The 26,975-nt window shown below is 43.5% G+C and overlaps 1 protein-coding gene across 3 annotated transcripts in view; it reads left to right on the forward strand.

Moving 5' to 3' along the window:
* Positions 1-26,975, forward strand: part of SLC25A21 (solute carrier family 25 member 21) — a 277,131-nt gene that overhangs the window by 214,135 nt on the left and 36,021 nt on the right. For all 3 annotated transcript variants that reach the window (XM_083166219.1, XM_083166220.1, XM_083166221.1), the window contains exons 7-8: positions 696-803; positions 9,472-9,636. In XM_083166219.1, the coding sequence (XP_083022345.1) occupies positions 696-803; positions 9,472-9,636 (273 nt within the window). The remainder of the gene's footprint in view (positions 1-695; positions 804-9,471; positions 9,637-26,975) is intronic.

Raw genomic sequence — 26,975 nt, forward strand, 5'->3', positions numbered from 1 at the left:
GGTGGGCTCCCCTGGACCCAGGCAGCACAGGCTGCCCCCCCCTATAGCCAGCGGGGGACCCAGTATTCACTGCATCCGAACGTGCATATTAACTATCGGGTGCAGTGAATATATGAATATCTAATGAGCGGCTCGAGCGCTCGGGCCCCCTGCTGGCTGCACTGTGTAAAAAAAAAAAAAAAAAAAAAAATAATGAAAAAAAATAATTTTTTTTAAATTAAATATATATTCATGTGCTATAAGCACATGAATAAAAATAACATGCCCCTTCACAGGAAAAAAAAACCTGATTTTTTGACACCAAAACTAAAAAAAAAAACCTTTCCGTTTAAAAGTTCACATTCCAGCTCTCCATCAAAAGATGGAGAATTTCTACACGGAGAGAGACGGCGAAAATCACTTAGAAAGACGGAGAACATTTCACATTGAATAGGGTTGCTCGCTTTTGGAGAGCAAAATGCTCCGTCCAAGGCGAAAAAAGCACAAATTCTCCACAAAACACGGAGAACTTTTCTCATTGAATACTGCCCTCTGACATGCTGTACACCCTGAGTCACAGATATATCTTTTTTTAACAACTCATTCTTTTCTTTTGGACTTGTCATATCAATCTTTTTTTTTTCCATGTCCCCCTTTCTGTGGATTATCACTTATATTTCTATTCCATATTTATATATTTTTTCTTTATATTTTAGGTGTTTACAATCGCTGGTCTTGGGTCAGGATTAACTGAAGCCCTCGTGGTGAATCCTTTTGAGGTTGTAAAAGTTGGTCTGCAAGCGAACCGCGATGCATATGCACAGGTAAAAAACCTTGGAATCCTGCAACGGTTGTTATAACTGGTTTAGTGTCAACTGGATCAGGAAAAGTGAGAGTTGGCAATCATGGATCTAAGCAAATAGCTAGTACTCACTGTAACAAACTATGGCCCTTATTCAGATCTGATTGCAGTACAAATTTGTTCTCAAAATGGGCAAAACCATGTGCACTGCAGGTGGGGCAGATGTAACGGATTTAATACGAAATCCCGGCGGTCCCGGGATTCAAAATCCTGACGGTGGAATCCCTACTGCCAAAATCCCGACAAGGGGGGATGTGGATCGCCCCCCCCCCCCCCCCTTGCGGGCTCGAAGCGCTTACCACTAATTTTTCTCCTGCCAAAATCCCAACACTTTCTCCCGCAATGGGTGTGCACGACACCCATAGCGGGAGAAAGTGTAAGGATTTCGGTGGTCGGGATTTTGAACGCCGGGATTCGGACCACCGGGATTATAACTTCATCCCAATGAACATGTGCAGAGAGAGTTAGATTTGGTTGGGGTGTGTTGAAACTGAAATCTAATTTGCAGTGTAAAAATAATGCAGCCAGTGTTTACCCTACACAGAAACAAAATAACTCACACAAATCTAACTCTCTCTGCACATGTTACATCTGCCCCACCTGCAGTGTACATGGTTTTGCACATTTTGAGAACAAATTTGTATTGCTATCAGATCTGAATAAGGGCCTATATGACTGTGTAATAGGGAGATATGTCTTAAATTGGTACAAATTTAAGACCTTTACCATATTTCTGGATAATTGTAAATTAATATTTGTAGATAGAGAACTGTATGAATGATTTACCATTCAGATGTTTTTTGTTATTTAAGTGCAAAAATTATTTAGTTTTTTTTTGTGATTTTTTTAGCTATATTTAATTGGAATTAAATTGCATTGAAGTAAGCATTTTGTGTTGTCTTTACTCTTGCAGAGTTAGTTTTGGGAAGATGACAGCTGTCACAGTGTGACTGTGTGTCTTATGCCCTAAGACTTTGTTTTAAAATTGGAAATGCAAATAACGGACAGTGTTGTTTGTCTTTTCCCCCTAAAGGCCTACTTGCATTTGTACTTTAGCTATAGTTATTGGGGATCGGTCTTGATATGTTTAAAATGCGTATCTGCCCTTGGGTATATCACAGGTTCCTATTTTAGAATTATGGGACTGTTTTGCAAACAACATTTAAATAATGGCAGGTGCAAGCAATGCTACTTTGTTGCATAGCGCTTCTAGATGTAATGTAATGATCATAATCTGATGTGACGTTGTGCCATATCTGGAGCAGAGAGCATTACTGGGTAATGACAGTCACTTAGGGGGGTATTCAATCTCGGCTGCTATTTCCGCCTGCGGAAATAATGGCTGTCGCCTATTCAATGCTCCCGTTTCCGACAGCATTGAAGGCAGGTTATGACCAAACAAATCTGACTGTAAAACAGGTCAGATCTGTTTGGTCAGAAACGGCCATGGATTGACAAATTCACAGACGTTTTTGGTACTTGTTTCCTAGCACGGCGCCCATCGCATTGCATACCATAAGCCATACGATGGTATGCGATGCGATGTTACGCGATGGCAGCCGATGTTATACAATTTTAAATCGTATACCATCGCATTGTATGCCATATACAATGGTATACGATTTAAAATTGTATAAGCACCCTAATGGGTGTTTTCAATGTTAAATGGGCATTATTAGATTATTAATTGTAAGATTATTAATTGTATAAGCACTGTAATGGGTGCTTACAATGTTAAAAGCACCCCCACTATCAACGCCAACCCAAAGCGCAGCGAGCCCGCGAGGGGCGGCGGTATGCGTCCTCTGACCGTTTCATACCCCCACCATCCATGTCGGCGTGGAGTTGATTTTACATAGTGTGGCTAGCGCAGCGAGCCACCGAGCGCGAAGTGTGGCGAGCGGACGCGGAATACATGTAAAGTAATACACGGCCCCTCGTGCGGCTCGCTGCGCTCGCCACGCTTCGGGCACGTTGGCTCACTGCGCTTGCCACACTATATAAAATCAACTCCACGCCGACATGGATAGTGGGGGTATGAAAAGGTCGGAGGACGCGTACCGCCGCCCCTCGCGGGCTTGCTGCGCTCGCCACGCTTCGGGTTGGCGTTCATAGTGGGGGTGGCTTGGGGGTGCATTTAACATTGTAAGCACCTATTAGGGTGCTTATACAATTTAAAATCGCATCGCATGCGGGTATATGGTATGCGATGCGATAAAATGATGCGATGCGATAAGATGCAATACGACAGAATATCGTGGGCGCCATGCTAGAAAACAAGTACCACGGTTTTTGACAGTCCACAGCCGTTTTCACTCGACTGCTGGAACATTGAATTCCGGCTGTCAAGTTACAGTCAAACTGACCCATGGCCCAGGATTCCGACTGTCAGGACGTCAGAATCCTGGATTGAATACCCCCCTAAGTCAACCACTAATGGTCGACAGTGACTAGGTCGACACCTTGAAATGATCAACATACCCAAGGTCGACATTGACAAAAGGTTGACACAAGTTTATGGTCAACTTGAAAAAGGTTGACATGAGTTTTTTTTTTTTTTTATTTTACTAAAAAAAAAAAGGTAGTTTTTCGTAATTTACTATCCAAGTGGGCATAGAGTGGGAATATAATAGTGTGCCAAGCTCAGCGAAACACCATGCTCGAGCCATGCGGGGGAACGCGTTACACTTAAACAGTGTCCATATCAACATAGACACAAAAAAACTGAAAACATGTCAACCATGTATATATCGACCAAAAGCTTGTGTCAACAGTTTAGTGTATGTGGGCCATATCAAGGTGTCGACCTATTCACTGTCGACCATTAGTGATCAACCTAGACATTGTCTACCATGTATACCGTAACCTATTTCGGTGGACAATGACTGCTGTGTTAACCCTTTGATTGTCAACACCTCTGCGAGAGATGGTCGAAATATCTGCTAAAAATTCCAGCATCGCTCACATTTGTTATATAAACTCAAATAAAAAATTGTGCACAAAAAGATTATATTTCCTATATAAGGTAACCATTACATAAATAAAAACGTTTTCTTGGCAATTTTCACACCTATTTTGACAAATTCTCTTGGCACTCAAAGAGTTAATATAGAGCGAAATGCTATAAATTCCATACCAGATCGATTGTCCGATCATCAATCTTAATACATCATTGATCGTTATCAAACATCAGTCACATCACGTTTAATTCTGACGCTTGGCTCTCTCCGTCATCGTTGTCCCTTTTCAGCATCAACCCAATTTTTTATTTTTAGTGATAGATGATGGTGACACTTGACTCAGTCATTCATCATGGTTACTTGTCACCCTTTGTATTTTTTTATTGATATAACTGACAGGTGACACATGAGTATCATTTATAACTGTTGTTTGTCAGCTTCAGACAAATGCTCATTCTTACACGTCACTGACAGTTGACACTGATGAATGGCTCAGCCAGTGGTTGGTTATCGGTGTCAGAATCAGGACTCGTACAGCATTGGGATGGTCACTAAAGCCCATTGGCAGTATACACACATTATTGTTCTTTACACATAAATACGATTTTTGCTTTTAGTCATGCAGGAAGTATTTATGGTTGTACTGTTGTCTAACTACTGTAAACCTTTCATGGTTGACCTACGAGTTCTAGCATGCCAAAGCAACTTCCTGTAGTACTCTCACCAAGACAAACGTGCAACTGAGGCACACTTCTGTCCTGAGATAGGAGATCCTCTGGGGATGTTACCTAACGATCTCTGTTTTCCTTAGTGTCCTTTTCTGCCACCTAATAAGATACCGCTCGGGAGTAACTGTGGTGTTTCTCTAATACGCTCAAATTTCTAGGCATTCAGTGTTTGCCTACTCTTCTGGAGTGTTTAGTAGATTGACAGAAAAACAGGCAAACTTCTAGTGCCAACTACAGTGTAGTTATCACTCAATACCTTGCACCAAGTTCACCGAATCGCATCGTCATGGCCGCAGCCGTACAATGCCGGTCTCCTCAGCATTACATAATGGGGGCATGGCTATAATGATGCATTTATAAAGCTGTGCACCTGCCCATTTGCATCATGCCCCTCCCTACCCACTGCCTGGAGGGAGCAGCCAGAATGATTGCAACTACGTCGGTGGTGCTGCTTATATCCTCATTCTCCCCATTACTGTTCTACAATCATGGTGCTCTCACTGTGAACTGGACTCTAAGGAGTACATTTTCTTAAGTTTCTAATAATGAAAAGAGGGTATTCCCATAGCAACCAATCAGATTGGGTCTATTGTTTTCTAGGATGCAATAAGAAATGATCGAATCTGATTGGTTGCTATGGGCAACATCACATCTTTTCATGAGTAGAAACATTAGTAAATTGACAGTACTTGTTTCCTAGCACGGCCACCACGATTTCTATGGTGGTCTTGTCGGAAAAAATCGTGTCACTCGCGTCGGGTGCATACCAAAACGCACACGACGCGACCGACGCGATGTACCCGATTTCTCCATAGACTTCAATGTTAAATTATTTTAACATTGAAGCCTATGGAGAAATCGGGTCCATCGTGTCCATAGGCTTCAATGTTAAATTTTTTTAACATTGAAACGGAGTCCATTTAACATAGTAAAAAATGGTCATGTGTGTAAAAAATAATGGCCCCCCATTGTGGCCGCCACCCCCACGATTGACGCAAACCCAAAGCGTGGCAAGCGCAGCGAGCCCGCGAGGGGTGGCGGTGCGCGTCCTCCGACCTTTTTATTCCCCTACTATCAACGTCGGCGTGGAGTTGAGAATAGATTAGTGTGGCGAGCCCGAAGCGTGGCGAGCGCACGCTGATACCTTCACAGATCCCTGCGTCCCCTCGCGGGCTTCACAGGTATCAGCGTCCCCTCGCGGGGCTCGCTGGGCTCGGTGGCTCGCTGCGCTCACCACACTAATCTATTCTCAACTCCACACCGACGTGGATAGTAGGGGAATTAAAAGGTCGGAGGATGCGCACCACCGCCCCTCGCGGGCTCGCTGCACTCGCCACGCTTCGGGTTCGCGTTAATCGTGGGGGTGGCGGCCACAATGGGGGCCATTATTTTTTAAACACATGACGGGGCCATAGCCAATGAGAAATGGCCCTTATTCGGCCTTTTCCCATTTTTTACTATGTTAAATGGACTCAGTTTCAATGTTAAAATAATTTAACATTGAAGCCTATGGACAAATCGGGTCCATCGCATAGGCTTCAATGTTAAATATTTTAACATTGAAGCCTATGGGGAAATCGTGGGCATCACGTCGCATCGTGTGCCTTAAAGTTAAGGCACACGATGCCCGCGATTGTGGCCGTGATAATACACAAGTACCAAATTGACCCCTAAGTATCTCTGCCCTGATTCAACAGGTTCTACCAGGATCCTATTGTAAGAGCCATACTCAGTGTCGGTGTAAGCCCTTTCACCGCCCCAGAAAAATCTAGAGTGTCTTTCTTTTTTTTTTTTTTAACTGTATGTTCTCTGTATTGTATGGTGGTTACTGGGGTGTTACCTTTATTGTATGTCAGACACTGGGGTCTCTGTACTGTATGGGGGTCATTAGGATTATCTCTGTTTTCTTATATGATTACTGGGATGCTATATTATATAGAGGTCATTTGGACGCTATCTGTATTGTGTGTCTATATAATGCTCTACATTTTAGACATAGATAGGCAGTGGCAGTGGCAGTCTGGTTTACTCTGTATTTTAACCATACCTTCTATTTGTTGGCTCCACCTAAAGTTGATGTGGTTTTACCCACAGGAGGCCCTTATATACATTTTTGCAGAACCCTTTTAATTTCCTAACTCAACAGGACAATACAGCCAAATTGTAACCGTCCTTTTATAATTAGGACACTTTGAAGTTATGCAATATATTCCTCTACAACAGTGGTGGCCAAACCTGTCCTCAAGATCTACCAACAGTTCATGTTTTCCAGCCGACCTGTGGAAAACATGTTTTTAACCTTTCGATCCCGATTCGATGCCGATGCGCGCTCCCGTTCAGCTGAAATGGAAAAGCCTAATAGACAGTGCAGCAATGACTATATAGTGCAGATTGAATGTAGATAGTATGAATTGAGTGTAAATAGCACATGAGTTAGTAAAAATTGCATAGCAATCGAGTCTTATAGTGTGTACACACGGTACAATTTGCCATTCGATTTTGACTAGTCCAAATCGAATCGGGATCACATAGAATGGAGAGCGAACATGTTTTAAACCCTTCGAACCCGATTCATTGCCGATGCGCGTTCAGCTCAAATCGAAAAGCCAAATAAACAGTGCAGCAATGACTATATAGTACAGATCTGTATGCATGCTTTTTTGGCTTTCCCTGCGATTCGATCCCAATATCGCATGTGTACACACCATTCGTCAATATCAAAGGAATCTCACAGCGTGTGCACACCATGACAGCAATGTTAAAAACTTGGGACAATTTAAATAAAAGTCCAATTTTAAGGGAAACGTTTAGAACCTAGAAGGTAGAGACAGTCGGCATCTGCAAGCATCACACTACAAATAATAAAGTTACTCGTAACCTCCATTTCTCAGTGTCTTTACCCCAAATCCTTAAATGTACCTTCATCATACTTGAGTGACAGCCCCTTTTTGCAGTGTTCTACATTCCTTTTCTCAGGCTATCTTTAATATTCATTGCCTTTTCCTGTTTAAGTGGCAAGGGGGAACATGCTTGAGGTTCTAAGTAACAAAATAAACAGAGCAAGTGTCACTCTCTGTGTGTGTTCCCCTGGAAAGGGTTCATGTGGATAAGGGTTTAGCCATGAAGGTGAACCAGTTAGAACAAATGTTCAAAAAAAATCTGTGTTTCTCTCACAGCCAGGGCCGGTGCAAGGCACCGGAGCGCCCCAGGGGAGTCGGGGTGGGGGCGCCCCGGTGCCGGGTGCCGGGGGGGGTATTTCAATTTGTGTATTTCAATCTGGCGGCAGCAGCAGCGGGGGTCCCTGCAGTCCATTAGAAATCACGAGCGCTATCCGCCGGGCTATGCGGAAGCGCTTCTAGTGTGAAAACACTGGCAGCACGCTGATTGGCTGAGATCAGCGTGCGCCGTGCTGCCGGAGTTTTCACACTAGAAGCGCTTCCGCATAGCCCGGCGGATAGCGCTCGTGATTTCTAATGGACCGCAGGGATCCCCGCTGCCTCCGCCGCCAGATTAAAATACTCAGCGCCGAACGACAGGTACCCGGGCGGCACAAAATGCCGCCCTCCAGTGGCCGGCGCCCTAGGCAAATGCCTAGATTTGCCTAGTGGTGGCGCCGGCCCTGCTCACAGCTGTAGGCTGCTGGCTGACTGTAAACTAGTTCATGCTTCATAAGTGGAATCAGCTAGTAGGTATCATGGCCCAGGTCCGGACAAGTCTGTGGTGGAGATGTATTGGGATGTAAGCCTTGGAAAGTAGCAGCCAATCCGCTCTTACCTGGTCTTCAAACTCGGATAGTTAGTTGAAACTTTGGGGGTTATTCTGGTTGATTCGCAAGGCTGCGAATTTGCAGCCTTGCAAATTCACCAAACCCCGCCTTGCGAATGGTGGCCCTTCCGCCACCCATTCGCAAGGGCAATTCGCTCTCAGGGCCTGTGAATGGATGTTTTACATAAACAGGTGTAAAACTCGCCAAAGGCATTTGTTCCAGGGGTTTGCACATGCGCATCTTCACGCATGCGCAAACCCCACCATCGGCCGGGGGAGCGAATTTGGACCTGACCCAAGCCTGAATCGCCCCCTTTTTGTCTAGTCTCTTCTAGAGGTTCCCTCCCTTTCTAGCACCTGCTAGTCTTTGTGAATTCATTGTGCGATTGCCAGTTTGTGTTTTGCTGTAGAACGAACTATACCTCCAATCACATTGACTTGCAGATCTGTAAGTTACACATCGCATTTGGTGTCTACACTCACCAACATTCAACTGATATCAAAACTAGCGTCTTGCCAAAAAGAAGGCAGTTTTCGTCATTTAATAGGTCGGAAGGGGTCCCGACCCATTCAATGCTAGCTGGCGTTTTTTCAGCAGGTCGAAATGTTTCAACCTGCAGAAAACCAAATGGATTGACGGAATAGCCGCAAACGGCAAACACAGCCAAAGCCAAAAGGTTTTGGCCAGGTTTCCGGCAATCTCAATCCAACATGAAAAGATGTCGGATTGAGGCAGGGAATACGGCGCTGGGTGAGCAGCAGCAGCTTACATGGCGCCGTCCTCCTGTCCGCTGCCTCCGCACCCTCCTGCCGCCTACCGTACCTTCCTTCTGCTTCCTGTACCCACCCACCATGCTCACCTGTCCCGTCCCATCCCGTTCTGCCTCCTGCCACCTCCTGGGCGATCCTGCCGCCTCCCGCCACTGCTCTCACCCAGTCTGAGTGCCAAATTTGGCACTCTGCCCCACCTGCAGTGCAGCATGGTTTTTGTCCATCTGCCAAAAATTGCAGCCTTGCCGACAGGTCTGAATTAGGCCCATAATGACCAGCTGCTAGTGAGTCATTGTACAAAGAGTTTATGTTCCACTGAATAATGTATCCTAATTGTGTAGCGTTATATCCCAGACAATGCTTCGAAATATTGCACAACTATAACAGAGCATCTGTTATCTTGCAGCAACCGTCTACCTTTGCTCAGGCGCGCCACGTGATCCGCACAGAGGGCATAGGACTGAGAGGACTTAACAAAGGACTAAGTGCCACTTTGGGTCGCCATGGAGTTTTCAACATGGTTTATTTTGGATTCTATTTCAACGTGAAGAATGCCTTTCCCGTTAACCAGGTACATGTTATACTGTGTCCTGCTCTATAGTTTCCTTCACTGCGGGTTTTGTTTTAATGCATGCACCTTATGTTTACATTATATGTATTTTTATGTATCCTAGCATTATGGTCTAGTGACTTTTGTTTCCTTATCAAAGAATATCACATATCAGAGAGTATCATGTAGCTCATCAATATGGGCTGTATGAGAAAGCGGAGCTATCATAGGCGTTTATGACTACAGTGGGAGCACGCTGCTTGTGTGATCATACAGACGTACAGCGCTGAATATCTCCTCTTACTCTGTGCTGAGCTGCGTGATTTGGAAGGTCAGGTTCTGATATATTTTGCTTGCCACAACACACACGCGTCACCACTGAAAGTCCTTACCCTTAGGGAATCCATTTTGTCCTGACAATTAAATAGTTTATTCGGTACTAATGTAGTAGATGGGCGCTGAATTTGCATACGTACGGTAACTTAGGAAAATCGCATCGCATGGGCCATTTTAAGGGCCGTGCGATGCGATGCAATGCGATTTTCCTATGTAATATATTCGCTGCTCTCTTAGCCCCGGGGCATCACATCACAACTCCCGCAAAATCTCATGCGATTTTATAGGTTGTGCGATGCCATTACATTAGCTATACAATAATATCATTGTATGACATACAATGAGGTTTTAGGCACCCCCCACTATCCACGCCACCCCGAATCGTGGCGAGCGGAGGCGGAGCGCGTCCTCTGACCTTTTCATACCCCCACTATCCACGTCAGCGTGGAGTTGATTTTATATAGTGTGGTGAGCGGACACGGATTACTTTTCATGTATTCCGCGTCCCCTCGCAGGGCTCGCTGCGCTCGACACGCTTCGGGCTCGGTGGCTCTCTGCGATGTGCTTTATGAAATCAACTCCACGCCGACGTGGATAGTGGGGGTTTGAAAAGGTCGGAGGAAGTGTTCCGCCGCCCCTCGCGGGGCACACTGCGCTCGCCACGCTTCAGGGTGGCGTGGATAGTGTGGGGGGGGGGTGCCTAAAACCTCATTGTATGTCATACAATCATATAATTGTATAGCTAATGTAATGTAATGGCATCGTACACCCTATAAAATTGCATGTGATTTTGCGGGAGGTGCGATGCGATGCGATCCCCCGGGGCTAAGAGAGCAGTGAATATATTACATCGGAAAATCGCCCTTAAAATGACCCATGCGATGCGATTTTCCTATGCAGAATAGCCCAATTGCTTAGTGGGCGCCCGTCTACTGCATAAGTACCGTTTCTTCCTCTCCTTCATAAAAACCTTATGGGTAAATGTTGCTTATTTTATATTATCAAAAGGGTCAGAGGCAGAACTCTGCAAGGCAATGGAGTTATCTGCCTCCGGGCTCCTGCTGCTAAGGGGGCACCTCTCCTCCCCTGCAAGTTTGAATCCATTAATTGAAAGGCGTCAATATCGTTTCTGTGGCTGAGTTCTAGTTTTGGAACTTTGTTTGCTATAGGCAGCTCCTTTTCTGGTCCACTTCTCCACTCCTTGTTTGTTGCATCAAACCCAATCGGCTTCTGTGGGGTAAATTTACGATGCTAGATCTATTGAAGATGTGATGTTGCCCATAGCAACCAATCTACTACTTATTTATTCAGCACCTTCTAAAAGATAATAGACAGAATCTGATTGGTTGCTATGGGAAGCATCCCATCTTCAATAGAACTTAAAAAAAATGTTATTATACCAAATGGCCCCTTGATAGTTTTTTTGTTCCGTTACATTTTTTTTTTTAAATAGGGGTTTAACTGAATTTAAATAATGAATTAAATAATACAGTATATGCTTTTGGAGTGTCCACACATTGTAAGATTATATGCCAATGACAATAGGCCCTGCTAGTATCAGTTGTCATACGTTAGTATTACTCTTCAACACCCCTTTGCCAATAGTATTTATGCATCCTCCGTTGTGTAACCCTCAATTCCCCAATGTAATAGGTCACCATTTTTGTACACTTACGGAGTTTCAGAGCCCTACATGACCAAGGCCCAAGGTACCTGAAGCAACTTTTGATTCCATACTGTCCCAGCCAATTACTGCGATCTGTAGATGAAGGATTTTTGACAGTACCTAGGATCTCCCGTAATTCATCTCGGGGTGGAGCTTTTAGCCATGCAGCTCTGACTCTATGGAACTCACTTCCCCGCACAGTTCGAGAGACCCCCCTCCCCTACTCTAGAATCCTTCAAAAACAGACTCAAGTCTTTCCTGTTTATTTAATCATTTCTGTAGTATAGGTTGTGAAAAGCTTTTCTGTACTTCAGTGTTCCTGTACTGTATTACATTCATTCTATCTGTTAAGCGCCTTAAGTCCTATTGGAGAAAAAGCGATATATAGATATAATTATAATTATTAGGATTATTTTTATTATTACACATCCACCTTCCTGCCTTCCAGCACAGGACTCAGAAATCCTCAGCAATGAAGGATTTAACTACCGATTGGTTAGCTATTGCTCCAGCGGTCCACTGTTGGTCTATAACCACTTGCTATTACCTCAATTTGCGCGGAACCCTGTGTTTTGGTCATTATCGTATTTTGGTTTTGTATTTGGTTTTTAGGTCAGTTCAAAATCAACAGAACTGTTAAAATGAAGCATTTTATGCAATCCAAAAACCAAACTTTGGATTTAAAATTTGAATTCCAAACCATGGGAAATCTAGAGGTTTGGATCCAGAGAATTTGTGTGGGTTTGGATTTCTGGAAAACCTGGCCGAATATCTCTAGTAAAATATCAATATTAATCCTTTTTTTTTATTTTTTATTGAACCCCATAAATTTATCAAGCTCATCTTATATGATTTTTCTTTTTATGCAAGTTATATACGGAAGTAAGTTCTCTGTTTGCAGCTGAATCACTGAAAGAACATTTAATCCCAGGGACAATATTTTCCTTGTCGAGCGAACAGGAACGAGTCATCCAGCATTGTTGATGTCTCCACTTTCTGTTGGCTGCTTGATGGCATCTGAAATTCCCTAAGGCATATACAATGACAGAACGTGGCAGCGTTAAACAGCAATGAGTAAAACTACATGCTTCACTAATATACTAGCCTCGTTAACGGAAATTACCACTGATAAACAGCGCAGGGAGAGAGTCAGATTTCCAGATCTGCTTCTGTTTGCATGTCACAGAATTTCCACTGAACTTCTGAGTCCTATTTCACCATACTCAGAAACAATGTGAAAAATGCAGTGTTTAGATTTATCTGTGACATACCTGTGCCTGGATGGGGGCTGTTTGTGTTGGGGTGGGTTGGATCCTACATATTAGATTTCATGGTGAGATATGTGCAGAAATGGTTCTACCATGAAAGTTCCATCAATCAGAACTCGATTACAAAAATAGATATCATGATTCTCCAGCCACGGTTAAACTACAAGTCCCAGCATGTTCTGCCAGCCTTTGGGACTTCTAGTCAAAAGCCAAGATAGCTTCCAGTGTTAACTGAATGGAAATAACTTGTTAAGGGGATATTGCTGTTGCAAATGCGTGTTTTTCACCATAAATGATGTGTCCTATATGCCAAAGGGTCATAGTGCTCAGATATTTCCTATTTAACAATGTACACTGCTTAATTGCTGTTATTGCTTTTTCGGAGTGAAAAATCACTTCAAGAACAGTGGCGCACGCAGGGGGGGTTTCTGAGTACCCAGAAACTCCCCAGGAGTCTAAGGGCCATAGACTGAAAGCTGAGGGTCCCCTCTTTCCATGGGTACAAGAATTTAAAAAATTGGCCCTGGGGAACCAAATATATATGACTTCAAAATAATGGTCCCCATCCAAGCCTGTTAATTGCTAATCCCAGTCAGATATTTCAGGTTCTGTCTGACTTATACCCCTTTTCCACTAGCAACCTGAGTCGGACCCGGTAATTTGTACCCGGTTCGAACCCGGGTGGGACATGGGTAGGAGACACATTTCCACTACAGTGCTACCCGGTAAATTGCCTGATCATCCCCTTTTACACTTAACCCGGGTAAGGCCTTTTTTTCTCTATAGATAAACATAAGAAAAAGCCTTTTTAAAGGGCTTTACCATGGGAGGTCACAAAATAGGTCCACCATTAAAAATATTACCATATTAGAAGAAGAGACCACACTCATTTCTTTTAAAAGAACTTTTTTTTTTTACTGGCAAATATTACCACACTCATTTCTTTTAAAATAACTTTTTTATTTTTACTGGCAAATATTACCACACTCATTTCTTTTTAAATAACATTTTTAATATTTTACTGTAAAATATTAAATATTTGGAACTTTTAAAAGTTTCTTCACACAATACAAGAAAAGACATGCCAAAAAAGGGTAACAAACAGAGTCCTGGGTGCTTCTTTCTGGTGTTATGCTGCCTTGCCTTAACCAGTGGTTCCCAACCCTGGTCCTCAAGTTCCCCCAACAGTGCATGTTTTGCAGGTCTCCACACAGAATCACAAGTGCTATAATTAGCTCCACCTGTGGATCTTTTCAAATGTGCCTGAATAATGAGTGCACCTGCCGGGTGACCTGGAAAACGTGCACTCTTGGGGGTACTTGAGGACCAGGGTTGGGAACCACTGGTCTAAACCTGAGGGCTATTCCTTCTTTGCCCCAATAGAAGCAATGCAAATAGGTATTTTGGTAAGGAATCTGATGTAGCGCCTTATTCCTTACCAAAAAACCTATTGACAAGAAAAGACATGCCAAAAAAGGGTAACAAACAGAGTCAGGTAAAATGTTTGCAGTACACCTGAGCCTTTGGCATACATAACAATGAAAAAAGTGCACGTAAACATGTTAAAAAACAAGTGCCCATATGAATTTTTAAAAGTGCAAGATGTAGGCTTTAACCAAACTGTGCCCACAAGGCGACTGAATGCTATAAATGTATTAAACATTGTTATTGCAATAATGCAATAAAGAACTTCGAAGAAAAAAAAACAAGTATTTCTTAGGACAAATTACGATATACCGTAAATTCAAGGGAGTCTAGGTTTGGCAGCAGCGTGTTGTCAAGGCTAGTGGTGTTTGCCTCACTATACTCTGGGTTTAGTGGGGCACTGGTAGCAGTGCTGGAGGCATAGCTAGTGGAAGTGTTGGGTGCGTGGCTAGCACCAGTGGTGGGGTGGTAGCTAATTGCTGTGCTGGGGGCGTGGCTACTGGGGCCTCTATATGGTAGAGGCTCTCGGTGTGGCTGTTGCTCACACGAAGTGCTAGGGGCAGAGGGAGTTGGCCCTCTACTGTATTGGCCATATGCATACTCATGGTGTGCTGGCTATGCTGGGGCCTGTGAAGCATGTGGCGGATACATTGGATAATGAGGAGGTGGCATATACCCACGATTAAGTATCCGTTCCAAGAAGGACAATTGTCTGTCCTGCATGTCCTTTAATTGATCCAAGAAAAAGTGCTGCATCTGTCTTTCATTTTCTAAAAACTTCTCCATACGAGCATCCTCATTGGCCTGCATGTCGGAGTCCATTTCACGCAGTTGATCTATTACTACTGAAGAGAAAGCTCTTGCTGCTTGATTGGAACGGTTTGCTTTTTTCTTTTTTAGAGGCACCTTGTAAACTGCAAGTGGGACAAACAAAAATACACTATAAACATTAAATAGCAGAGGTGTTTGCAGCCCTGTGCTTGCGGCCCTATCCCACCTGCACACTTGCGGCACTCTGCAACATATACCGTTGATTACTGGGATAAATGTTTTTTTTACTTACTATTTGAACGCAGTTTTGGTGTTTGATGTTCAGTCGCTTGCTCCGTTGCTGTTTTGGACCCCTCCTCCACCATGGACTGTGCGGTGTCAGACAAAGCAGACCTATCAAGTAGACTGCACTCTTCATCGCCATCTTCCGAAATCAGGAGCGGAGAAGTTGGGCAGCACGGTGACATTGCAATGGTGGACTGTGTGTCAGGTGGCTCCTGGCTACTCTCCATTGGTGGCTCCTGGCTACTCTCCATCTGGCTGGCCAATGAGGATGACAGTGCCACAGGATTAATCAGAGCTGTGTTGCCAAATGCCCTGCAGCATAGATCGTAATGGACCCACTCGACACGTGCGGCACCGCTTTTTTTCCTGTTCTGGTCACAGACCTTGGTGAACTGCCTCTTTAGTGCTTTCAATTTGTTAAGCACTTGCTGGTGAGAGCGGTGTATCCCCCTAGACTCCAGCATCTGGGCAATATTTCTGTACAAGATTGCGTCTTTTACGGTACCAGTCACCTGGCGCTTGATTTCCTCCTCTGCCCTAATGAGCAGCAGCTCCTTCACTTCAGCATCAGACCAATTGCTGGCAGCCATAATGAAGTTGTGCTGCGGGATGATTAGCAGTGTCCGCTGGCGCAGCCTGTGGTACTGGCGGCAGAGAGGAAGGTGGCTGCTGGAGCAGCCTCTGATACAGCAGGGAAAAGTCAGCAGGACAGACATGCAGCACATGTGCACACAACGCTGTCCTCCGTGCTATGTGCGCAGTCTGCGGGGCTCTGAGTGATGACCTCACTCACCAGCGCCCCAGCAGCACCAATCAGTGAAGATTTTAACATGCTCAGTCAAATAACCCGGTTAGGGAGCGTTTCCACTACCCTTGAAGCCGGGTGCGAACCGGGTGCTACCCTGATCATGACCTGGGTAGGATTGCCGGGGAATCCAAACCGGGTTATTTGAAAGGGAGCATTTCCACTAGCAGAAAAACCCGGGTAGAAGCGCGTCCCCGCGGAGATTACCGGGTTATTTCTTCTAGTGGAAAAGGGGTATTAGTGTTTTTCTGAGGGTATATTACAAAAACTGGGACTCTCCCCCTTTGAGGAACACTAGCAGCTTGTCTCTACTGTTCCCAGAACCAGAGATATCAGCCTTCCAGCAGCTGGTTACTGCTCCAGCTCCACACACCTGGTATGTAGTTTTATATTCTCGTTGGCAGATTGTTACTGTTATGTGTGTGTGCATATATATGTACAGTATATATATATATATATTTATTATTATTAATAAATGTATTATTATATTTACATTTGGTCTATCTATAATACTTTAACTGACCCGGCATATACTGGGTCACCTAAGTGTCCATCTCCGTGCTTTGCTCCGCCCCACTCTGGAAACCCCCTTCTGAAAATCCTGCATTTGCACCTGAAGAACTAAAGCTTTTTTAATTTTAATAAAGTATTTTTGAATATTAAGTGTTTTTTAAAAGGTTTTATTATGTTTTTAAACTTTTATATATTTTTAGTAATAGACGTTACTAGCTGTCTCGTATGTACAAAGACAGGGCCCCAGAAAGTGGTACTTTAACCCCTTCCCGACATATGACGTACATTTACGTCATATGTCGGTTGCGGGGGAATCAAGCCAGCTCACGGAGTGAGCTGGCTTGAAAGAGAGCAGGTAATGGCTGTATATTACAGCCAGGTCCCTGCTCTCACGGCCACGAGCGGCGAGTTCGCCGATCGTGGCCGTTTAACCCTTTAAGCACCGCGGGCAAAGCGACCGCAGTGCTTAAATAGCTGATCGGAGGGGGGGCGCCTCCCCCTCCGGCGCCGATAGGGGCCCCCCGCAGTGAGATCGGAGGGTGCCGATCGGTTGCCATGGTAGCCAGGGGTCTAATGTAGACCCCTGTGCTGGCCGTGTCTGCATACCTATCATATCCTGCCTGAGGCAGGATGTAATAGGAAGTGCATAAAATCACTACGTTCAGCCATAGAGCTCTATGGCTGAACCTAGTACAGGCGATCGCGCCCCCTAGTGGTCAAGTACACTAGGGGGCCTTGTAGTAAAAGTAAAAAAAAAAAAAAAAAAAGTTTAAAAAAAAAAAAAAAAATATTAAAAGTTCAAATCACCCCCCTTTCCCCATTTCCCAAATAAAAATAAATAAAAAATAAAAAAATAAACATATTTGGTATCGCCGCGTTCCTAAAAGTCCGATCTATTAAAATATAACATTAGTTATCCCGCACGGTTAAAGGCGTAAACGGAAAATAATCCCCAACGCCAAAACTACGTTTTTTGGTCGCATCGCCTACCCAAAAAAAAATAGCTAAAAGAGATCAGAAAGTCGCCCATATCCCATAATGGTATTAATTAAAAAGTACACTTCAGCCCGCAAAAAATGAGCCCTCACCCAGGTCCGTAGGTGGAAAAATAAAAAAGTTATAAGCCGCAGAACATGGCGACGCGACGCAAATTCGAAAAACCGTAACATTTTCTATTTTTTTTTTTTAGTGGTAAAATGTAACGAAAACTATATAAGTTTGGTATCACCGGAATCGTAACGACCCATAGAATAAAGATAACCCATCATTTTAAACGAACTATGAACTCCAAAAAAAACGTAACCAGCGCAAAATTGTGGAATTGCGTTTTTTTTTTCTTTTTACCCCACATTGAATTATTTCCTGATTCCCCAGAATATTATACGGTATAGTAAATGGTACCATTAAAAAGTACAACTTGTCCCGCAAAAAAAAAGCCCTCATGTGTCTATATAGCCGGAAAATTAAAAAAGTTACGCTTATTTGAACGCAAGGAGGAAAAAAAAATTACCATAAAAGGCAATGTCGGGAAGGGGTTAATATTTGCTGCTTTGTGGCAGTATCACCAGGTCAGCCGAATACCACTTTATGATAATAGATAAATAGACCTTTTTGTATCAAAAAAGCATTGCATAATAAATGTCAAGGTCTAAAAAAAAAAAAAAAAAAGCCAATATTTAAAATACTATCCAGAATCCAAACAGCCAATCAGCTCCTAACAGCCATGTTACAGGCTAGGTTTGAAAAATGACAAATAGACGCTGATTGGCTGGTTGTTTATCACTCACCACTTTATCACTTTTTGAAGCTTGATACATCTGGCCCTGTGTCCTATTTACTGAACGTGTTTATAATATAAAAACATAAAAAAAAAGTCAGTTAAGTGTTTAACCCCTTCCCGACATTTGACGTACATTTACGTCATGGTCGGGAAGTACTTCCCGACACATGGCATAAATGTACGTCATGGGTTTAAACTGTCACCGCGTCTATAGACGCGGTGACAGTTTGGAGATGTCTGCTGTCCCTGACAGCAGACATCCCCCCTCGCCGCCCAGGGGGGGCATGGGTGCCCCCCCGGTCGGCGATCGCTGCGATTGGCTGTTCAAATGTGAACAGCCAACCACAGCTATTTCTGTGTTACCGGCGGTAACACAGAAATCGGTGGTGATCGGTGCTGTTAAGTACAGCACCGATCACCACTGCTGAGCAGCCCTCCCTCCCTCCCACCCGGCAGCCCTGCTGCACTCACCCGTCGCGTCCAGCAGCTCCCCCGGCAGCAGCAGCAGCGCACGCAGCGCTCCCCCCCTTCCCCCCCCGCCAGCCGCAGCAGCATCATAAGCTGCTTGTATTATAAATGACAGATAATAAACAGAATTTTATATATATATATATATGTATATATATATATATATATATATATGTGTATATATATATACACACATATATATATATATATATATATATATATGTGTATATATATATATGTGTATATATATATATATATACACATATACATACACACACACATATATATATATATATATATATATATATATATATATATAGAAAGATATTCCCGACATATGACGTATATATACGTCATGGTCGGGAGGTACTTCCCGACCGAAGACGTATATATACGTCATGGTTTTAAACTGTCACCGCGTCTATAGACGCGGTGACAGTTTGGAGATGTCTGCTGTCCCTGACAGCAGACATCCCCCCTCGCGGCGATCGCTGCGATTGGCTGTTCAAATGTGAACAGCCAATTGCAGCATTTTCTGTGTTACCGGCGGCTAAGCCGCTCGGTAACACAGTGATCGGTGGTGATCGGTGCTGTTAAGGACAGCCAGCCCCCCCCGCCAGCCCCCCCCCTCCCACCCGGCAGCCCCCCCTCCCTCCCACCCACCCGGCTGCCGCAGCGCCAGCACCCCTCCCACCCCCCCACCAGCCGCAGCGCCAGCCCCCCTCCCACCCCCCCACCAGCCGCAGCGCCAGCCCCCCTCCCAAAGCTGGTGAGCAAAATGGGGTCACATGTGGGGGGGTTCCACTGTATTGGTGCTTCGGGGGTCTTGCTAATGCGACATAGCACCCACCATTCATTCCACCACCAAATATCACTCCTTCCCTTCTGAGTCCTGCCATGCACCCAACTGGTATTTTTTGGTTTTTATGTGAGGCATTGCCGTACTCGGGAGAAATTGGGGCACAGATTTTGGGGTGCTTTGTCTCCTTCATTCCTTGTGAAAATGAAAAATTTTGAGCCAGAACTGCATTTTTGTGTAAAAAAGTTTTGGTGGTGGAATGAATGGTGGGTGCTATGTCGCATTAGCAAGACCCCCGAAGCACCAATACAGTGGAACCCCCCCACATGTGACCCCATTTTGAAAACTACACCCTTCAGGGAATTCATCTAGGGGTATCGTGTACATTTCAAACCCCCAGGGGTTTCACCAATTTTGATACAACTGAGCTGTGAAAATGAAAAAATAATTTTTTTCATTTTCACAGCCCAGTTGTATCAAAATTGGTGAAACCCCTGGGCGTTTGAAATGTACACTATACCCCTAGATGAATTCCCTGAAGGGTGTAGTTTTCAAAATGGGGTCACTTGTGGGGGAGGTTCCTAACTTTTAGCATCTTATGGTGCCTAGAAACCTACATGGTGCCTAAAAAATAATCTCATAAAAAGGAGGCTCCAAAATCAAGTAGGTGCTCCTTCTATTATGAAGCCTGTGGTTTGGTCACCGTGCACACTAGGGCCACATATAGGATATTTATGAAAACAAAAGAATTGGGTTAATCAATTTTTAGTCACATTTCTCTAGTAAAATCTACTGTGTTCCTTAGAGAAATGTATTAAAATTGAAAATCTGCAAAAAAAATGAAATTTTGAAATTTCACCTACACTTTGTTTTAATTCCTGTGAAACACCTAAAGGGTTAACAAACTTCCAAAATGCTGTTTTGAATACTTTGAGGGGTGCAGTTTTTGAAATGGCATCATTTATGGGGGTGTCTCACATACAAGTCCCTCAAAGTCACATCAGAACTGAACTGGTCCCTAAAAAAATCAGTGTTTGAAATTTTCTTGAAAATTTGAGAATTTGCTATTCATATTGTAAGCCTCCTAGTGTCCAAAAAAATTAAAAGGAAGTTGAAATAATGATGGAAACATAAAGTAGACATATGGTCTATGTTAGTTATTAACTATTTTGAGTGGTATGATTATTTGTCTCACAAGCAGAAAATTTAACATTTTGCAAATTGCTAAATTTTCCATTTTTTTACGACATTTTGGTATTTTTCACAAAAAAACACAGACTGTATCGACCCAAATTTACCACTAATTTGAAGTACAATGTGTCACGAAAAAACAATCTCAAAATCACTGGGATAAGTAAAAGCAAAAAAAAGTTATCCCCACTTAAGTGATACATGTCAGATTTGAAAAAAAGGGCTCTGTCAGGAACGCAAAAACTGGCTCTGTCAGGAAGGGGTTAAGCAAGATACATGGAGCAATGGGTCAGCTGTGGAGAGTGACATATGGTGCAGCAGATAGTATGTTATGTTTTTGAGGTGGCATACCAGATTTGACCACTCCCCCTCTGATACTGGGCCTCTGTAAGTGCTCTGTGGCCCTGTATACCTTCTAACTTTGCAGATATTTGATAAGAGATGAATCATGGGCAATTTGTCACCTTTAGCACTCGGTCTCTCCCCTATAACAGACATATTTTTAAGCATATCAGTGGCAGCTGCATGTAGCATTTAGTACTGCTCTGCATTGAATTGGGCATCCAAAATTTTTTGAAGCTTGATACATCTGGCCCAGACAGTTAAAAGGTATTGTAGACAGCCCATGTGCAGCCGGTATGAGTACACTCACGTTGTTGCATACTGTTCCTACCAACTCCTCCTGTTAGAGAGCTGGTGGCTTCTTCTAAGCAAAAAATAAACTCTATGGTATCACACCTCCTGATTAGAAAAGTACTTGGGCAACATAACTTTGGGACAGATATATTAAGCCTGGTGAAGTGATAAAGTGAAAGGTGACAACACAGCAGCACAAACACTCTCATTTTTCAAACTCAGCCTGTACCTTAACAGATGGGAGCAGATTGGCTGCTGCATGATCGCCGTCAACTTTATCACTTCACCAGGCTTAATGCATCTTTCCCTGTGTTTTTTGAGGTTTCTTACTTGCTAGGTTTCTTTAAGTGACCATAACACCTCTGTGTTCGTACTTGTACGTTACAGTGCAACTAATTTTATTTTTAAAACTGCCTGCGCTATTTTATATCTTTCTTCGGGAATCAAAGGCATTTAGGTGGATGGCACCGCTATTGGGGATCTACGTTGGGTACATCTATTTTTCTTTCTAATTTTTAGCCATTATTACCCAGTTGATGATGGTGACTGCCGATATACACGTTAGACCTCCGGTTTGCCGCCGTAAATATACTTACGTTGATGTTGCAAAACGACAACTTAATCTATATAAGTCCATAAGTGTTTGCGGATTTGAGTTGCACAGAACAGCAATGCCTTAGTTTGTGTCTTGGGGGAAATGTCAGAGCGGGCATTGTATTAATCAGCTGGTAATCTGAGTTTACACAGTTGCATAAAGGTGAAGAGTTATCCAGGGTCAGGTAGAGTTTACAGTCAGTAGTTCATTGAGCCTCCTCCCTTCTGAGAAAGTGGCATGTACAGTACAGCGAGCGGTGCTTACTGCCAACAGGGGTTGCCAAACCAAATGTTGAATAATTAAGCACAGCTACCTAAACTTGAATGTAAATCTACTTTTATTAACCATTACAGTGATCCCATTGATATTATATATACTGGCAGTTAAATTTCAAATATAATGTATGTTTAAGATATTAGCTGAGCATTAGTGTAAACCCAATATTGCCCCCATTGAATATACAGTACTGTATATATGCAGTATGTGTTTGTTTGCACCTAGGGGAAGCACTTACTGGTACCGAGGACTTTCTAAGCCCGGTTAAAGAGACGTATTCATGCATGTATTGTACACATTAATGTACAATTTGGCAATCTTTTTTTTCCTGTTAAATTGCTTTTTAGTCAAATAAAAATAGAAATGTAGAGAATATCATTGTGATAACAAAAAAAGTATTGTTACCCATATACTACAAAGATTTACATGAATTGACATTGATACGATTATGTGGCTGTAAGGCGGCATTGCCAGCTAGGGAGGTGGGTGCAGGAGAGAAATCATCTCACCCTCCACAGTGCTGAGTTGCCCTCCGCGGTGCTAACTTGCCCTCCGCAGTGCTCCGCGATGCTGACTTGCCCTCCGTGGTGGTAATTAAATATTATATTTAATGAGTGTGTGCCCATATTATACAAAAATAAAAAATGTAATTATATTTGGCGCTGGGTCTGATGTCAGTATGGTAGATGTCACCTGCAAATGATCATCACTATTCCGTTTGTTCGAAAAAGGAATTTAATAAATCCATAAAAAAAAAACATAAAGTCCACAAACAAAAATAATAATAATGCCACTAAAATCACAAAAAAAATAAAAAAATAATGACATATGATAAGGAAAAAGGATGAAAAACACCCGTATCCCTGCTGCAATTCCGTTTTCCAATGATACACTGTGAACTGACGGCCAGCAATAATTTCTCTTTTTTATTAACAAAATGGTGATAGTCAATAGATATTTACAGGAGAGGGTATCGTTAACAATATTGAGTGTACACACTACACGATATTGTGAAAGATATAGCTCAGAAGCCCATTTCACAGTATCCTCTAGTCAGAGCCGAATTTCCCATTAGGCACGTGAGGCACCGGCCTAGGGGTGGCACATGTTTGGGGGCGGCACTTGGATGCCTGTGATAGTACTGTCAGCCCAAAATGTACCAATAACTGCAAAATATCCATTGTACTGTACTATATTCCATCTTAAATAGAGTGTAAATGGATAGGACATGCAGATATTGCCCCTATAAACTGTCCTACTTAGTAAACATTATTGTTGTGCCTAGGGGCGCCATCATCCCTAAATCCACCCCTGCCTCTAGTGTGTATGGGGCTATGAGTTGGTGCTATACTGGACACATGCCCTGGAAGTCTTGTAGTGCTACATCTACAATTGTTGCCAGAATATAGCAGTCTATACTGGACAAAGTGGAATTTAGTTGAGCTCATTGAGGATCTCATGTGCTGTCTATGTGAAGTCAGCTCACCCATACACATGAGAGTCTTACTCACATACATTAGTATCCACACTACAGTCATTAGTGTTTCAGCCTGGGAAAGGATGTGCAAAACCAGTGGGGACCCATAGAAAGACAGCTGTTTCTCCCGCTCCGCTCCTCAGTTTGTCTGGTCTTTGGCCTTGTGTAAAGTACATTTGCAAAACAGGAATGGGACCTCACCTGAAAAAATAGAACTTCATTCCTATCACAAGTCTGTTCTGTAATCAAGCACGTCTTAGTCCCTATGCTGGCATCACACTGACTTATTTCATGTTTTTGTTACATTATAGTACATATTAGTGTAGAAAATATTGTGATTAATGGAAAAATGCAATATTGTTATTGTGCTATTCAGTGTTAGTAAATATATAATGGGGCCTACACACGGGGAGATTTTTGGGCATTTTCTTAGCAATCTGACTAGATCGCTTAGAAAATGCCCCTACATCGCTCCGTGTGTAGGGACGATAGCGATGTGCGGGCCCCAGGGCCTGCTCTACCATTAGGCAGCTTTAGGCAGATGCCTAGCATGCCGCCAAGTCTTCTTACCAAAAAATCTTGGATGTCTATGAGGATCTTTGTTGTACTTAATGCAGGTGGCTGCTGTGGAACTTCTAAGACCTCACCTCCATACTTTCCCTGGAGGCATACTTCCCTACTTTGCTGCCCCCTCCTCCTTGTACTCCATTGTGGGTGGCAAATGGAGGCCTCCAGGGAAAGCAGGGGACTTCCCGGGGGGCTGGGAGGACAACCCAATTTTTGGGAGCCTCCCTGCCATTTTGTGATGTTAGGCAAAAATGCCTTAAGGGGTTGGAAAGTGGGTATTGGTGGCAGTATGGGGTGGGGGGAATAGTAGGTTAAAGTCTTGCCTAGGGTGCTGAGAAGCATTACGCCCGTGCCGGTGATTAATACCCAGCATGCTGGATAAACCTACTCAATCGCCGGTCAGGGCCAGTGTTCTCAACAGAGAACACTGGCCCTTACAGATCGCTCAGCACACAGTGCTGACACATCGCTGTGCAGTGCTGAGCGATCTACATTGCTGAGTTTGCTCAGCAGTCGCTCCGTGTGTAGGCCCCATAATATTTTGACCTTCAGCACTTGCAAATTCTGGAATGAAAATTGTATACAAAATATGATCTGGCATTGACAGAGGAACCCCCTGACCTTTAGGTAAAGTGGAATACTTTAACATGCTACAGCGTGCATAAGAAAACATGTTAGTGGCACTGGTTCAGCTGAAAGAGCTCAGGGTTGATGTACGGTTCTCAGTAAGATCTGGAGGCTGACTGTGGAACGACGAGAACCTTTAAGGAAACTGTATAAGTCAAGTTTATTATGTATGTGATATCTGTATGATCGTTTTTCAAGTATGAATAATAATGAAGCAATAAATCCATTTTTTTCTGATTTTATATTAACTAGGGTTTTGGGGGCTGTGAACATTAATATAATACACACTGGATATACCTTAGCCAGTAAAATTATCCCTTGTCATCAGTATATTTAAAAACAGATGTTTATTTGAATTTTAAAGGTAATATATCTTACCATCTCACTCTTCTTGCACACATTGGCCTTTATTCAGATCTGATCGCAGTACAAATTTGTTTGGAAATTGGGCAAAACCATGTGCACTGCAGGTGGGGCAGATGTAACATGTGCAGAGAGAGTTAAGGAGCCCATACACGGTCCGTTGTGTATGGCTCCGTTTTGTACTATGCGATGCGCGATCCCGCGCATCACCTAGTACGGTACAAAAAGTATGTGCTGCACATACTTTTTGTACTAGCTATACATCGGATCGGATCGCAGTGCATGCACACTGCATGCACTAGGGATGCGATCCGATCCGATGTGTGCTGTTTAAGCACACAACGGATCCGATTAACGGACCGTGTATGGGGGGCTTTAGATTGGGGTGAGTTATTTTGCTTCTGTGCAGGGTAAATACTGGCTGCTTTATTTTTACACTGCAATATAGATTTCAGTTTCAACACACCCCACCCAAATTTAACTCTCTCTGCACATGTTACATCTGCCCCACCTGCAGTGCACATGGTTTTGCCCATTTTCCAAACAAATTTGTACTGCGATCAGATCTGAATAAGGGCAATTGTGTGGGGGTGAATCCTCAAGCAGAGAGCTTGCAGATTCCTATAGTTCAGGGGTATTACACATGCCAGCATGCCCTGCTTCAGTTTTAGTATACCCTAATAGAAAAACTGGTGCAGGGCATGCTGAGATATATAGTTTCACAGCAGCTGTAGGGCTAGCTGTTGAATACTCCAGCTATAATTGACATGTGACTCGGGGGACATAATTGCTCTGTTAATGCCTTTACAAACCTATTTAACTAACAATTCCCAGTAATGCCTGAAAAACTAACATTTCTTTTCAGGGTATGGGTAAAAACCGGACCTGGACAAGCCCCTGGACCGTACATCAAACCAGAGCCGGCCCTAGCCTAAATGATGCCCTAGGCAAGATTTTGGCTGGTGCCCCCTAGCACCGCCACTAGTTCCGCCTCTGACACTGCTCCCCTTTCCCAGCACCATCAACCCTCATCATAGCAGTCATCATTTTGGTGCTCCTACCTGCAATATTTTAAATAGAAACAGTGCACACATTTGGTGCGCAGCCCAAATAGGGGTGCGTTCTTGCTGGGAAGGGGCATGGCCACACAATTTTACCCCAAATTCAAATTATGCCACACAGTAGTGCAACTTTATTCACATTATATCATGTGATAGTGTCCCTTATTCATGTTCTATCACATTGTAGTACCACCTTACCTTATATACATTACTCATCACATGGGCAGAGGAGAAGAGCTGCAGCTGCTGCTGTCACTTAAGGGGAGGGGGCCCTGGGCCCTCCCATCAGGCTTTGGCCTGGGTAATTTGTACCCCCTACCCCTTTCTCTCGGCACCCCTGATAATACCACACAGTAATGCCCCTTACACATGACACACATTATTTATGTCCTTATAACCATAATGCCCCTTACACATTATGCCAACCTTTATTAATGCCCTTCATACACAT

This window comes from Crinia signifera, chromosome 12, assembly GCF_055691185.1.
Source record: "Crinia signifera chromosome 12, ASM5569118v1, whole genome shotgun sequence".
NCBI lineage: Eukaryota > Metazoa > Chordata > Amphibia > Anura > Myobatrachidae > Crinia > Crinia signifera.